General features: G+C 45.7%; 1 protein-coding gene across 3 annotated transcripts in view; it reads left to right on the forward strand.

Annotated features, from left to right (window-relative positions):
- ZC3H18 (zinc finger CCCH-type containing 18) overlaps positions 1–16,643 on the forward strand; it is a 55,511-nt gene that overhangs the window by 31,866 nt on the left and 7,002 nt on the right. For all 3 annotated transcript variants that reach the window (XM_081118004.1, XM_081118002.1, XM_081118003.1), the window contains 3 exons: positions 1,489–1,757; positions 13,545–13,736; positions 14,749–14,874. In XM_081118004.1, coding sequence (XP_080974130.1) covers positions 1,489–1,757; positions 13,545–13,736; positions 14,749–14,874 — 587 coding nt within the window. The remainder of the gene's footprint in view (positions 1–1,488; positions 1,758–13,544; positions 13,737–14,748; positions 14,875–16,643) is intronic.

Genomic DNA, 16,643 nt, shown 5'->3' on the forward strand with positions numbered 1-16,643 from the left:
AAAGAACTAATTCAGGTCCACAGATTAAATTTGTGGTGACTTGAACAGAGACTTCCTTGGGTTTATCTATGTTCTTGCTTTTCTTGTTTTTTCTTTTTTTAGATTTGCTGATTGGGTTATTGATACAAGCTTTCAACAGGGCTTAAGCGTATTACTTTTTCAGGGTCCTTAGTAATATTTATCATTGTCATGCTTAACCAATTAAGTACATTCCTTTGGGCCTCTACCAGCCATGCCTTTGTCTAATGGAGAAGCGGTCTATATTGGTACTTCTCTTGAAAGTTCAGAATATTTGTGAATATATGTGCTTCAGCCTTTGAGTCCCTAATCTTATGCTTTTAGGGTGATATGAGAAAGCTGCCACTAGGAAAAGATCAGAGGTAGTTGAGTAGTTTTTGTGCTGTGATTTATGTGACAGTCATGCGTTGTTAAGACCAAAGGAAGATGACTGCCCTAGAAACCCATCAAATGGTGAGCTTGTGGAGAGACAAGGACCCTGGTTGACCATCTGTGCCCCTCTACCCAGTAGGGCAGATTCCTCACTGAGGTTGGGCTACAGTATAGGTATATGGTGCCTCGAGCCAGGCAGAGCAGCCTTGGAAGAGTAGCAGAGACCTGCTGGAGTCCCTTTCCATCACATTTCCCGCCTGTGTCTGAGGGGCAGACTGCATGAAGGTCAGGAGTGTGTGTACTTCATTTCTTCCCAGGCCACCTAAAGCTTGAAACCTGCCAGTGTGCTGTGATCTGGGCACTATTCACTTTTTTTTTTTTTTTTTTTAATATATCTTTATTGACTTCAGAGAGAGGAAGGGAGAGGGAGAGAGATAGAAACATCAGTGATGAGAGTCATTGATCGGCTGCGTCCCGCACGCCCCCAACTGGGGATGGAGCCCGCAACCCGGGCATGTGCCCTGACCAGGAATCGAACCGCAATCTCCTGGATCTTAGGTCGACACTCAACCGCTGAGCCATGCCCGGCTGAGGCACTGTTCACTTTTAACTTTGAATATTAGAGCAAATGAATGAAAACAGAGTAATAGTTTAAAAAGGTGTTCAAGGATTATGCTTAGAAAAACAAAAGCTACCGTTATGGGGTGCTCACTGTTTCAGACACCACTAAGCAGAGCGCTTTAGGCACCTGGGCCTGAGCCTATGCGAAGTCTCTGTTGTCTTCACCCTACACTTGAAGAGCTGAGGCCTGGGAGGCCCGACGACTCATACGCTGGCATCTAGAATTCACACTAACCCTTGAATGCTGATTAGTCCAGAATTAGTGGTTAGAAGAGTTCACTCTTAGTTTGTGTTCCACTCTAATTTGGCATGTAATCCATTCTTTAACATTGTGTTTTAAGGAGAAACTGAAACAAAATTACCATCAGAGTGTTCCCTATTCTTCATTCGCTTGCTTTCTGCATTTTCTCTGTACTTTCCATAAGTGTTTAAATCGCAGCTGATGTGTGTGTGTGTGTGTTTGGCTTTTCAACAAAGGAACGGGAAAGGGAAAGAGAGCGAGAGAACAGACAGCGAGAGCGCGAGCGGGAACGGGAGCGAGACCGAGAGCGGGAGCGCCGGCAGCGGGAGCGCGAGCGGGAGCGCGAGCGGGAGCGCGACAAGGAGCGGCAGCGGAGGAAAGAGGAGTGGGAGCGAGAGCGAGCCAAGCGGGACGAGAAGGACAGACAGCACAGAGATCGAGACAGAGAGAAAGAGCGGGAGAAGGAAAAGGAGAAGCCAAAGCCCCGCTCCCCGCAGCCACCAAGGTAGGCCACCCTCCACTGGGCTTCCTGCTGGGTTGTGGGGCCCCAGGAGCTCCACTGTCTTGGCCCTGCCTCCTTCTCACAGCCCCATGCCCACAGTCCCAAAGTCAGTTGCTGAAGAAATAATAATGTGTTTTGATTAGCAGTTGCTGCCCCATTATGTACATGCATGCTGTGAAGCATGCACTGTGTACACCACCCTCTTCCTGTCCTAAATCAGGAAAGTCCTGGATTCCAGTTCGCCTGAGGCTTGGGAAGAGGAATTAAGAATTACAGGATGTGCATGTTTGTTGCTGGCCACAGTGTGGTGCTCTAGCAGCTAGAATGCAGGATATTGAGTCTCCAGGTGGGCTGCTGGCCTCTCCACTTAGCTTGTTGTCTGTGTGGCAGGTTCCATGATGCTCCGTGAGAGCTGCCAGTTGGACTGCTGTCATGGGCAGTGAGGACATGCCCCACAGCAAGGGCCCAAAGGGTGAGGCAGGCTCAGGCTTCGCACAGCTCTTTATTCTTTAAACATATTTAAATACTGGAGCAGGACGGGGATGCTCTTTAGAAAATCATAGAACTTGATGAAATTTTATGTGTGCTTTTTACAACTTTATTGAGATGTGATTCACAGACGATGCAATACACCCATTTAAAATGTTCATTGGTTATAGAGCATTCATAGACTTGTGGTGCCATCACCACAATTTTAAAACACCTTTGTCCCCCAAAAAGAAACCTTATACCCATTAGTAGTCACTCTCCATTTTCCTCAAATACCCATCTAGCTCCTGGCAACCACTAATCTACTTTCTGTCTCTAGATTGCTTATCATGGACATGCCATATAAATGGAATCATAATATAAGGTCTTTTGCTTAACTGTTCGTTGATGGACATTTGGGTTATTTCTCCCTTTTGGCTATCATGAATATCAACATTCATGTACAAGTTTATGTGTGAACATAGTTTTCATTTCTCTTGGGTAGAAACCTAGGAGTGGAATTGCTGGGTCATGTGGTAACTATGTTTAACCCTTTGAGGAACTCTAGACTTTTCCAAAGTAGCTGCAGTATTTTACATTCCCACCAGAAATTTCTGAGGGTTCCAATTTCTTCCTCATCCTTGCTAATGCTTGTTATTTATCTTTTTTATTATAGACGTCCTAGTGGGTATAAAATGCTATCTCGTAGTTTAATTTGCTTTTTCTCTGATATCTAAGGATGTTGAGCATCTTTTCATGTGCTTATTGGCCATATGCATACCTCCTTTGGGAAAATATCTATTCAGATATTTTGCCCATTTTTAAATTTGGTAGTCTTCATTATTGAGTTGTCAAAGTCCCTCATCAGATAGCTAGTTTGCAAATGCATACTCCCCATTCGGTGGGTTTTCCTTTAACTTTCATGATGATGTTCATGGTCTTTTTTTTTGTCTTTTTTTTTTTTAAGGGGAGGCTTCTTATTTTTTCCAGCTTTATTTAGATACAGTTGACATATGTAATTTTTTTTTTTAATATATCTTTATTGATTTCAGAGAGAGGAAAGGAGAGGGAGAGAGAGAGATAGAAACATCAATGATGAGAGAGTCATTGATCGGCTGCCTCCTGCACACCCCCGACTGGGGATGAAGCCCTCAACCCCGGGCATGTGCCCTGACCAGGAATCGAACCGCTGTCGCCTGGATCCTAGGTCGATGCTCAACCGCTGAACCACGCCCAGCCAGGCGACATATGTAATTTTAAGGTGTATAATGTGATAATTTGATACATTTGTGTTGTGAATGATTACCACATTAGGATTAGTTAACACCAGCTTCACCTCACATAATTACCTTTTTTGTGTGTGGTGATAAGATTTAAGGTCTACTCTCTTTGCAACTTATGTACACAATACAGTATTGTTAACTCTAGTCACCATGCTATATGCTAGATCCCAGAACTAACTTTATAACTGAAAATTTGTACCACTTGACTAACATCTCATTTCCTCCACCCCCTAGCACATGGCAGCCACCATTCTACTCTGTTTCTATGAGTTTTTAGATTCCAACATGAGAATATATAGTGAGAACATTGAGTCTTTTCCTGGCTTATTTCACTTAGCATAATGCCCTCAAGGTCCATTCATGTTGTCGAAAATGGCAGGATGTCCTTTTTCATGGCCAATAATATTCCACTGAATATATAGATACCACTTTTTTTTTTATCCATTCGTCTGTTGATGGACACTCCAGTGGTTTCCATGCCTTGCTATTGTGACTAATGCTATAGTGGACATGGGAGTGCATATACCTTTCGAGTGATTTCATTTCCTTTGGGTGTATACCCAGAAATGGAACTGGATGGCTGGGTCACATGGTAGTTTTATTTTTAATTTTTTAATTTCTTGAGGACTCTACATACTGTTTTACATAGCGGCTGCACCGGTTTACATTCTCACCAGCAGTGCAGGGTTCTCCATTCTCTACAGCCTCACCAACCCTTGTTTCTTGGGTTTGTTTGGGCATTTTGTTTGTTAGGGTTGGTTTGTTTGTTTAGGGTAATAGCCATTCTGACAGGTGTGAGGAGATACCTCATTGTGATTTTGATTTGCATTTCTATGATGATTAGTGATGTAGAGTGTTTTTTTCAAATATCTGTTGATTGTGTATCTTCATAGGGAAAATGTCAACTATAGTTGAAAAAACTTTTTTAAAAACCTGATTCCAAGCTTCAGATTTTTTAAATTCAAAATGGATTGAAATCCATTAATACTTTGTACCTACATTCACCCAAAATCCACATTGTACCATTAGAAAGGGGAGGAGATGAAAACATGGTGATAGGGTGTCACAATTCCCAAAACTAGGCTAGAATGCGGTGTCACAGTATTTAGTGATTGCATCGGTCTTCACCCAGTATGTATGTCTTTTAAGAACTTCCGCCCACTCTGATAGTGGTGCTACTTTTAGATAGAGCAGAACCTTTTAACAATAACCTTTATGCAGTTCTATAGAATGTATTTATGTAGATAGGGGGAAATTTTTTTGTGAAACCTCAGTCTTCTCTTTATAGCCAAGCCAGTAGCTGTGCTTTCCATGTGGAGCTGAGGCAGGAAACCAGGATGTTCTTTGGCATAGGCAAATTAATTTCACTCTAGATATAAATAGTAACTGGGACCTTCCCAGAGGAATTTCTCAGACTGCCTGTCATCCTTAAAGCTAGTTACTAAACATTCAGATATGCATTTGAGGTTTGATGCCCCTTGGGGTTGAAATGGCAGGCTCCTCATTTCCTAGGAGATTTGCTTAATCCTCATAAGAGAGCACCTCTTCCTGCCCCTTTTTCACACTCACTGAAGCCTGGTTGTTTCCCAGATGGGTTTCTGGTCGTCTCTGGCTGCCAGCGTCCTATGCACGGCCTGTCAGTGCAGGTGTTTGGTGGGCTGTCAATTCACCCTCGCAGTTGCCCTGGTGTTAGCGTGCTAACCTGCAGGTTTCCAGTTTGAGGCACACTAGGGGTCTTAGGGTGGGTTGGGGAACATGTATATCCTCCTTCAAAGGAATTTGTAACTCCCCCACAAAGGCTCAGAACCACTATTCTAGGGTCGCCCTCCGGGTCAGGGAATAGCTGAGGTTAGGGAGGGTGATAGCAGTTAAACATGAATCCCTGCCCTGTGTGTTTCTGCTGCTGCCCTAGAGAGAAGGGTGATGGTTACTCAGGTCTGCTTTGACTGGTCGGTGAGACTGTGCTGTTTTTTTTGAGAAAAAAAAAAAGTGTGTGTGTGTGTATATGTTGGGTTTCCCTCAGCTTATGGTGACTTTTCCCTCCCTGTTTTCTTGGGCCCAGCAGCTTCTCCCCTGGCCATGCCCAGCATGGTGCTGGTCCTCTAGGTTTCCTCTCTACTTTGTCTCCAGCAGTGAGTGGTTTATCATCACCTTTCAGTGCCATTCCATTGATATGCACATCTAATATGGTGAAATTCATTGATTTACTGAATTTGAACATTATGAGTTGGGATTGAGTGTACCTAGGCCTGCCTGGTGGTATCAGATGCATTTGCTGATCCTGAATGTGTCAGACGACCACACCTGGACTGCCGTCAGCAGCTACACAGGATGTGCGTAACCCTTGGAAGCAGGATGGCACTGTTCTGAGGCCCTGCGATGGGCAGGTCACCCGACCTCCCACTCCACTCCCGGCTGTCATTATATTTAATGTTCTCTGATGAGCCAGGTGGTCAAACTGCTCAAGATCCTCAGCACTGCCCTGGCCGGTGTGGCTAAGTTGGTTGAGCAGCATCATGTGCACCAGGAGGTTGCCTGTTCGATTCCCCTTCATGCTTGGGTTGTGGACTCAATCCCCAGTGGGGGCGTGCAGGAGGCAGCCTATCAATGTTGGGCTCTCACATCAGTGTTTTTCTCTCTCCCTCACCCTTCCTGTATCTCCAAAATTCAACAAACTATTCTTTAAAAATAAAAATAAAATAAAAATTTGGAACAACAAATGGATGTTTCTTAAAAAGGAAGATCCTCAGCACTTAGGCTCAACTTTAAAACAGTCACTGATCTTTCTGTTAGCACAAAAGACACTCCCCTGAGAATTTAATAAGCCTGTTTTACCTTTCTCATCCTGATCTGTCCTGGGCAGGGCTTAATTGCTTAGCTTGGAAAAAATTCTTGTGCCCAGGACTTTTGAGAAAAAATATACCTTCTTTAAGTGAAGAAATGACATGAAGAACCTAAGCCAGTGTTCATGGTCTTGGAAATTCAGAAAATGTATTCTAATGATAAGTACTCGCCATGGAAACAGGAAATCCTAATGATACCTGCCCACCACTTGAAATAGTACAGATTTTTTTTTCTGTTCACCCAGAACTTAAAATGTAAGTTGTTAGTAGTTACAGTTCTCTCAGGTTTACCTGCTTGTGATTAAGTTTAAATATGTTTTCAGAATCTGAGAATTGACGTGATGGATCTTTCCCCCCTCACTGGGGAAACCCTATCTGTCCTGCCCCCACCTTCACAAGCCTCCCTTAGAAGGACTGTCACCTTGGAAAGCCCTACTCTATCAGGGCCACCCAATCAGGGTTCTGGGATTTGCTCTGGGTCTTGTTGATTCAGCATGTATTGGCATGTGCTGCAGGCCTTCTCCTCAGTCCTGTGAGGGACGCAGAGTTGAGAAATGGGAATAGTATATACAAGTTAGATCACATTCTTACTTGTGTGTAAGTTCCTAAGAGGGCCACGCAGCATGGTGGAAGTTGGAGGAGGGGTTACAGCCAGCTGGGTGGATCATAAAAAGTAATGATAGGCCTGAGTGGGGAATGCACAGGACTTCACGCAAGGTGGGCATTCCAGAGGGAGGGAGAGATTGGGGCTCGGAGTTTCTTCTCCTGGCAGGCGTCCACCCCAGTGAACTGGGAATGGGAGCCTCCTGCCTGGTATGGCATGGGACAGGAAGGTATTCAGAGGCGGTGTGCACTTGGAGGCCAGGCAGGAGGGGCCACCAGGGTAGTCCAGGAAAGGGGAATGGCAGCCCCAAACACTGACCTCTTTGGGCAGTCCTGCTCATTGTTAAGGGAGGTGATGTAATGCTCCACAAAGGTTCCCAGGTGAAATAGCAGCAGAGGAGCTGCTATGAAAAGTGTTCTGAACTTCTCCAAACATGAGTGTGAATTCAGCTGAGAGAAAATCCATGTGCTTCATATTCCCTTTTTTTGTATCTTTATTAGATGTTTATCCCTTTTGATGTTAAAAAAGAACCTTCATACTTTTTATCTTTTTTTTCTTTTTACCTTTGACCCCAAACCTGGCAGCTGCCCAGGTTGGAGTTTCCAGACACGCTCGCTATGGCGACCTTGCATCATTGCCACTAAAACCTCTGTTGCTGATGTAAGATGTGAGCTCCTCCTGAGTTGACTCAAGGCCCCTTTGTTGTATCTTGTTGTGACATTTTGTTTGAGTCCTAGATCACCTGACCTCTGCTCCTTGAAGTCTCTCTCCATGGCCTTGAACAAAGGATCAGGTGCCTGGGAGATAAGATTGTGTCGTATCTGTGCCTGGGTAAGGCCACTTCCTCCATCAGAGATTACTGAAGGATTTTTTACCCTCTCTCTGTTTAGAAGTATTCAGGCAAATTCCAAATCTATTATGCCAGCTCTTGATGTCAGTATTCCTGACTGAGGTCCTACCTCGCCAGCTGTTTTCGTTCAGCTGGGGTTTCTTCCCTTCCACATCTTCGGCTTTGATAGGTGGCATGGCAAACCTGTTTTCCCTTTGGGAGTAGTTTGTCTCTGGTTTTCCAGGCTCTCCTCTGGGTTATTGTCATTCAGTGAGAGAAGGGCTTCGGCTTCCGGTGTCTTGAGCTCTCTCTGAAAGCAGAAGCAGCCCCAATTCTCTGCCATTGGCTTGAGGTACCAGAATGACCCCTCAGCCTGAGCAAACCTGTCTGGCCACCTGGGACCTGGGTCAGGGGCTCCATGGTCAGGGGTGCCAGCCTCACCAGGATTTCCAGGGCATATCAGCCTAAGCCCTGCTCTCTAGTTATTGTTCCCTTACTGGATTGTGTTTAATTTGCAGGCCCTGATGCTGTTTCGTTTAGGGACCATTGACGACTGACATCCATGGCATTGTGCTCTTTATGAGCTACTTCACATTCCAGTGCTTTCGGTCAGCGGAGGTGCACTTTCCTTCCCCTTTGAGGGTCCTGTAATAGATGAGAACATGTCACTAAAACCAATTACTCATGAAGTCCTGAGAGTTTGTACTGGTCAAGAGTATTAAAAGATTTTCTTTGCGGAAATGGAAGAAAAATTAAATAGCATTTGAGGTGTTTTCTGTAATGTAAACCATGATGATTTGAGAAACTTTCTGGAGAATAAAAAGAAAAGGAGAAAAGATGTCCTGGAGGTAGATGGCTGCTGCTGTCACATCTTGGGCACATTCCCAGTGTGTGAGAGTTCAGGAGCATACCTGATTTTGCCTCTGCCCTCTGCCCTTCCTCAATATAATATGAACATTTTTCCCAAATGGAATTTTTAATGGACTTTTTATTGATCAATCCAGTCATTCTTTTCAAAACACCATTAAAATAGGTGATACAAGTTTTGCATCCAAGTGTCAAAGCATTGCTTCCTGCTTTGGGTCCCCAAGTCTGGGGAGAGACTCAGCTCATTAATATTTGACTGTGATGGTCTACAGAATGACTCCCTAACACAGTGATCCCTGAACTTCACATTGTGTTCCAACTGCATAATTTTCTATATCCAAGTACCACCTATATTATTAACATATTTTCAGTGGGAAAGTGGTGCCAGCTCTATGCTCCATCCGTGTAGGGCTCGCTCTGGGTGTGATGTGAGTGTTCAGGCCCATCCATGGCACCCGCCCAGAAAATGAGACTTTAGGGACACCTCCAGGCCTTGTTCTGGCACTGTTAAATGAGCCAGCTCCATTTGAAACCCATAGTCTTATCTCTAGAGTGAATGAAAGATTCTTCCTGGTAAGGGAACATTGCCTCTGAATGATTATGGAGGCCTGTGTTTGCCACCTCTCTGTGACCTCAAGTGGTTTTCTTTTCCATGCTGTGATGGGGCAGGGTTTAGCATTCTTTCGCCTTCCTCATCCCTAACAAAGAACTTTCAGTACTGTCATGGCTGTGTCATGAATCATCCCCTTAATTTCCAACTGTTCCTCTCTCCCTGTCGTAGAAGGACTGCAAGTTGACAGAGCTAGGCCACGTTGATGACTAATGAAAACCTAGTGACCAAGGTGTTCCATTCCCTGTTGCATTTTTAGAATGAGAATAACACAGGAAGTATAAAGGTGAAAGCAGCTCCCAGATGGCCTGTCACAGGCTGGAATCGTCAGACAAGTTTCGCTTCCTTCCTGGATTACTTTTCCAGGTAGACACGCTTATGAGCTTATGTGGTAATAGCTCTCAGGGTTTGGGCCAAGCTACCAGGGATTTTATGCCTCAATTTAGTGTGTCCTTAGGGCAGTTTTTAAATGTTGGGTGTTGCTCCTGATGTGAAACTCTTGGCAAATAGTAGGCATGGAACTTGCTAGTTGGTGGATTGATTGATTAAACAGTTTTGAAAATATCCACAGGTAATGGTTTTTATATGTTTTGATATAATATAACTAGATGCTGGTTAGAGCAAGGCCAAATATAAGCCAAGATGCTGAGATTCTGGTGGTGGAGAATTCATAATAATAACTAAAAATCTACCCCCAAAAGGCAGGACCTTTTATGAAGAAAATTGTTATCCTTGCTGACACCTGTTAAAGAAGGCATGAATAAATAGCAAGATGCTATTAATAAGTTTAATAACATTCTAGCCCAAAGCCCAGTGGGAATGGGGGAGCAGGGTCTGACTGTTGCTAAAGATCTTCTGTAGATAAACATAGGCAGGACATATCAAGAAGTCTTTGAAAAGTAAAAGTATGCTTCTAAACTTAAAATGGGGTTACATCCCAAATAAACCCATCATACATTGAAAATATCGTAAGTCAAAGTTGCATTTAATATGCCTAACCTGCCTTGGTCGGTTCTGCTCAGTGGTTAGAGCATCGTCCTGCAGACTAAAGGGTCCCGGGTTTGATTTTGGGCACAATGTACCTTGGTCACAGGCTCATCCCTGGGCCCCGAGAGGGGCGCATGTGGGAAGCAACCAATTGATGTGTTTCTCTCACATCAGTGTTTCCCTCCCTCCCACTCTCTCTCCCTTCCACTCTCTCTGAAAAGCAGTGGGAAAAAAATATCCTTGGGTGAGGATTAGAAAATAAAATTTTAAAATATGCCTAACCTACCAAATATTATAGCATAGCCCAGCTTGCCTTAAACATGCTCAGAACATTCACATTAGCCTACAGTTGGGCAGAATTATGTAACAAAATGAATACGCTATATATTACTGGTTGTTGACCCTCACCATTGTGTGGCTGACTAGGACCTGCTGCTGCCCAGCATTGCAAGAAAGGAACATACCAAATATCACTAGCCTGGGAAAAGATCAAAATTAGAAGTATAGTTTCTACTGAATATGTATTTAACGCCTCCATGAAGTTGAAAAATCAGAGTCAAACCATTATAAGTTGGGGACCATCTGTATATTGTGGATCTATCTACAGATACGATTCTAGAATGAGAGTAGATAGATTAATGGGAGAGCTCAGCTCATGAGCACTCCCCCCTCAGAATAAGAATTTATATACATCAGCCCGGCCAGGCGTGGCTCAGTGGTTAAGCGTCGACCTAGGATCCAGGCGATCAGGGTTCGATTCCTGGTCAGGGCACATGCCCTGGTTGTGGGCTGCAGCTGATCAATGATGCTCTCATCATTCATGTTTCTTATCTCTCTCTCTCTCCCTCTCCTTTCCTCTCTCTGAAATCAATAAAGATATATTTAAAAAAAAAAAAAAAGTATTTATATACATCAAAGATGGCATCACATTACATATCATTTGGAAAAGAAGCTGGTTAGCCAGTGCTTCAGGAATGAATAGTTGAAAGAAACTCTAGGTCAACTAGAAGAAAAATACAAGTGAATATGACTTGGAACACAGGTCTCTGTAAGCCTAAAAGAAGCTACCCAAGAGAAGGAAAAGGAATTGCTTTGACAGTTAAAATGTTAGGCCCTTTATGTCAGTCACCACCACCCATCATCTTAAAAAGCAAATAGCCTGGGAAAGGGTTCCAGTTCTTCATAAATGAGGAGCTTACTGGAAAATTGGCCAAGAACAAGGCAGATGACCAGAACTCACAGGTGCCAGGAAGCATAGAAGACAGAGCCCTCCAGCCATTGGAGATGCGGCCGGGAACAAATAGGAGCCCATTTCTGTGTGTGCGGTTGTTGGGTTCCAGTTAACATTTAGCAAGAATAGCATTTAGTATGAACCACCTAGACCTGGAGACCCCCACAGTTGCCAGGATTTGGGGTTTATTTTTATCTGGTGGTGCTTATGGTGTTTCACTGGTAACACAGGAACCCAGCATTGCATTGTTGAGAGTCAGGTAAAATGGGTGGTACTTCACAGCAGTGGGGTTATTATAAGTTGGTTTTTCGCTTTAGGGGACAGTGTTTGACAGTTTACCACAAACCTGTAAAATGCTCATTTTCTTGACCCACTGGTTTCACTTCTTAGGAATTTGACCTTAAAAGATAAGATGTTAATAAGATTTGTATATAAAGGGTCATTTTAATGTTATTTGTGTTTTTTAAAAGTTAAAAAACATCTAACAGTGTAGAAATGTTCAGATTATATAGCACCTGATAGTGAATTATCACACAGTCAAGAAAGACCATATCTCCATAGATAGATGACATGGGAAGAGATGCTCCGGCTTCCGGCCGAGCAGTCACAGGCAGGTCCCAGCTGTGTTTAGAGTGAGTGTAGGCACATGTGTGAGTGAGCATCATGAGAAAAAGAGAAAGGTGGAGAGGAAATACAGAGATGCTAAATGTTGGCTGTCCCTGGAGAGTGAGAGAGCAGGATTTTATTTCCTAGTCTTTACTTTGTGTATTTTCTAAAAATTTTAAATGAACTTATAATTTTTTGTTTGTTTGTGTTTTGTTTTGTTAATCCTCACCTGGGGATATTTTTTCCATTGCTTTTTCATAGAGAGTGGAAGGGAAGGAGAGGGAAAAGAGAGAGAGAGAAACATCTCTGTGAGAGAACCACAGCAACTGGTTGCCTCCCGCACATGCTCCGACCTGGGGCAGGGAGCAAACGCAACTGTACGGGCCAGTGCTCTAACCATTGTACCACACCGGCCAGGGTGAACTTAATGATTTTTTAATTAGTTTTTTTAAAAAAAAATCATAGCGCCAGCAGATACCTTTGTATTAAACTGCTGTTAATAGTCCTGGGACTGTGTTGGCTCATGTTTAAGTAGGGATGTGTAGGTGTTTCTGGTTTGGTGCCCAGCTTCTTCCCAAGGGCTGCTGGGCCTCCCGCTCCCGCTTTCTCTCCTCCCTGAGCTCCTGGACAGTGGTGGGTGGTCTCCCCGTCAGGACTAGTGAACACCGCCTCCCTCCACTCCCAGTTTCTCTAGTGTAGGCTGTGGCTTTCACGTTTATGCTTTGATTCATTTCCAGTTGGTCTCATCTGCCCACCTGAAATCAGTATTTACATAGTTTGGCCAGGAATTGGGAGAAATTGCCATTGAGCCCAGCAGATTCTCCTCTCACTGACCCACCAGCCCTCAGTCTGGACACTTGTAGTTAATGGCTATTGTTTAGGAGCACCTGTGACTTTCTCTGGGCCACTTCCTCATCTCTTCTCTCTCTGGGGTTTTAATGAGGATATTCTCTGGGTAGATTAAATCAGTGTTTTAAGACTTGGGTTTGGTAACTCACAAAATTTCAAATGCATTTGAAAACAAAAAATACTTTATTACCCTTTAATTTCATAAGTATTGCGTAACCACTGTGTACCAGCCCTAGAGAATTTGTGTTAGATAAGGCTGTCTCCATCCCTGTCCTTCCCAGAGCTTACAGTGTAGTGGGGAAGCTAGGAATTCAATAATTATACTCCAAAAAGGAAACACCAGTATGGTTAGGTATGAAGGAGAAAGATGGATGTTCCCCTGAAAAAGACACATGTGAGCAGAAACCATTTATGGAGAGAGCTGTGCTTGTTCAAGATAAGTATGGTTGGAAGTGGAATGTCTGCTACCTCTTATGGATGACCCTTTATTTTTATTTTCAGGCATTTCTCAAACCAATTAAGTCATAATCTCACCTCTCAGTTTCTTTCACAAAATAGCCATACTATCAAATGGAAGGTGGCCCGAGAATTGCTAACCTCTCTGTGTTTTTAGCCGTCAAGCTGAGCCACCAAAGAAGGAGGCAGCCTCCACTGGGCCACAGGTGAAGCGAGCAGATGAGTGGAAAGACCCTTGGCGCCGGTCCAAGTCTCCCAAGAAGAAACTTGGGGTATCAGTCTCCCCCAGCCGTGCACGAAGGCGTCGAAAAACATCAGCCTCATCAGCCTCTGCCTCCAATTCCTCCAGGTAAGGAGGCAGGCTGGTGTGAATGGCTGATTCATAAACACCACAGGAGCGATATGCTGTCATGGCCTGGGGAAAAGTCAGCAGGACTATGCAGGCGTTTGTTGGTCTCAACTTACTGAGTAACTGGCTACTAGAGCGTCAGCAGCAAACTAGACTGGCGCTTAGAAGGTTGTTTGTTACAGCATCACATGTTGAGATCAGCCAGGATGCAGGCGACTCAGAGTGCAACACAAACCTGGCCAGTGAACCGGGGAGGGGGGTGTTGTGCGAGGAGAACACGTGTCCGGGTCACTCGGAGAGAGACAGAGTGGAAAACCCAGTGTAACAGCATGAGTCCTATCTAGTCAGTCCGTCTGTTTCTCCTGGGAGTCAGGGTTAGCAGCTCTGAAACCTGTGTGTACACTAGCTCTAGGGAAACAGGTGAGGAAGTTGTGGGTGGTGAGAGCTGGATCTCTCCCTGCCAGAGACAGGCATTACAGATCGGAAGGGGGGAGTCCAGGGGAGACTATATGCACAGATGGACAAATAAAGAAATACACATGTGTGCACAGACGCCTGCACACACAGGCACACATGTCCTTCCTCTGTACGCTGAAGGCCTGGGAGCTGTGTCACAGGAACAGTGAGATGCCCAGCATCCAGGTCTCTAAACACCATTCCCACCAAAAGGGCAATGGGACTGCAGCATAGCCACAAAGGTGTCCGGAGGGCAGGTGTGTGTGTGTGAGCGTGGAGGGGTATATATCTGTGGTGTGTCTGTCTGTGTCTGTGTGAGTGTGGGGGCTATATCTTTATGTGTCTGTGTGAAGGAGGTATGTATTTGGGTGGGTATGTCTGTGAGTATAAGGGGGTACATCTGTGTGTGTATCTCTGTGTGTGGGGGGGTGTATTTGGGAATGGGTGTAGCCATGTCATCTGGGCCTGCATCTGAGGACAGCAGGCCTGGCACCAGTGGGCAGGGCAGGGGAGGAGGAAGACCTGGCCTCTCTTCTCTCCCCCTTGGATGCTCTAGGTCGTCTTCACGGTCCTCGTCCTACTCTGGCTCTGGTTCTTCCCGGTCTCGGTCCCGGTCCTCATCCTACAGCTCCTACTCTAGCCGGTCTTCCAGACACAGCTCCTTCTCAGGCAGCCGGTCCAGGTATGTCCCCAGAACTCATCAGGTACAGTGAACTTGGGCACCTCTGGGTGTGGCCCAAGTCATCCCAAGTTGCCTACGTATTCTTCCAGGTACTGTTGTTTCCAGAATAGTCTCACCAAGTATGTGGAGAGTCAGCTGTGGGCCCTGGGGCCTCACAGTTTTCCTGCCGGAAGTTGAAGCAGTAGTCAGGGGTTATAGAACAACTGCTGGTCACGGGGCAGCCATGGGCTGCTGTGTGTAGGAGATGAGTGGAAAGACAGAAAAGATACCGATCAGAGCATCTACAATGGGAGAAACCTTGGGTGACTTCATTTAAGAAACAAGGCTGGTGAACTGTGGGAGGAAGCCTGAGACCCAGCTGGGAAACTGAGAAATTTTAGAAGTCACAACATGTGATTACCTCGTTTTTCCTCTGTGTATGCAGAGGACACTGGGAGAGATTGAGGAGGCCCCATGGCATTGAGTCTCTAAGGTCAGGGACAGGACTGGAACAGCTATGACAAGGCCCAAACTACACACAGCAGGAGAAAGAACCATCATCAGCCTGGTGTGCCTGCCAGGCTCCTCCGCTGAATTAGGCACAGAAGGGCGGGGGCTCAGCAGCAAGCAGGAGAAAGTCAGTGGGAACCCAGCTGCCCTTGCAGGAGGTGGGCCCCAAGGAGGATGCTCGGCCTCCTCATCCAGTTCTAAAGAGACTCCACTCAGGACGCGCCCTGTGTCCTGAACCAGTTTCAGGATATTTTCAGTTTGGACATAATTAGCCATTTCCACAAAATTAAGTGCACTTTCTTTACCACTTAGCCTTCCCCTTGGCTTCTGTTTATACTCTACTGATGTCTGGCTGGGACTCTATTCCAATGTCTGTCCCTCAGCAGACCTCTTCCCTGGCTCCATGCCACCACTGGCTCCTGGGCAGGCCCATGTGGTCCCTCAGAACGTGAGTGCCACCTGTAGCACCCCGGGTGGGCACTGGCTCTGCAGCAGCCTTCTGAGGAATGGCAACCAGGGAGGAGGTTGCTCTGAGGGGGTGACCCCCAGGTGGTGATTTGGGGCTGCAGAATGTTAAGCTCCTTGGAAGTGAGCCTGGCATTCCTTCCTGTCTCCCAGCCAAGGGCAGCAAGTGTGAGGACGGAGGAGGAATGGGCATTTTTCCTGTGTGGCTCTGTCTTTATACACTGCAGCATGTATGACTGTAGCAGCCTGATCTTCGCTTAGCTGTTGGTGTTGCTTCGCTGAAAGTGTCGAAAATCTTACACAACAGTTTCTAGGGGAAAAATACAGCAAACCCATAAACCCTTCAGAGGGCTGCCTCCTTTGTGATGTCATGTGAACCCTGGGATGGTACAGGCAGCAGCCTGGCCAAGCCATGCCTCCTGTAACTCCACCCAGCCCAGCAACCCTTTCCCATCCTCTGACCCCTGCAACTTTTGTCCAAATGAGCTCATCACAATTTCCTTTAGCTGGAACACTCCCTGGGCCAGACCAATCTCTGCTTCAGAGCACTGCCACGTTTGTTCGTGGGCCTGTGCTGCTGGCCACTCTTGGATCCACCCTCACCACCCCCACCTTCCAGCCACCTGGGTCTCGGCTGCCCTTCTTGGCCTTCTGTTTCTCCCGTACTGCCATGGCCCGGTCAGACTGCGTGTTTCCTCGTTGGGGTTTCGTACGCACACAGCAGAGCCTGTGCCCTTCCCATCCTGTCCATACAGCTCACATGCCCCATGGCTCAGGGCCTCAGAAGGACTCCCCAGTGTTGTCACCAGCCATCC

The sequence above is a fragment of the Miniopterus schreibersii genome (assembly GCF_964146895.1).
Source record: "Miniopterus schreibersii genome assembly, chromosome: 18".
In the NCBI taxonomy this organism is placed as follows: Eukaryota; Metazoa; Chordata; class Mammalia; order Chiroptera; family Miniopteridae; genus Miniopterus; species Miniopterus schreibersii.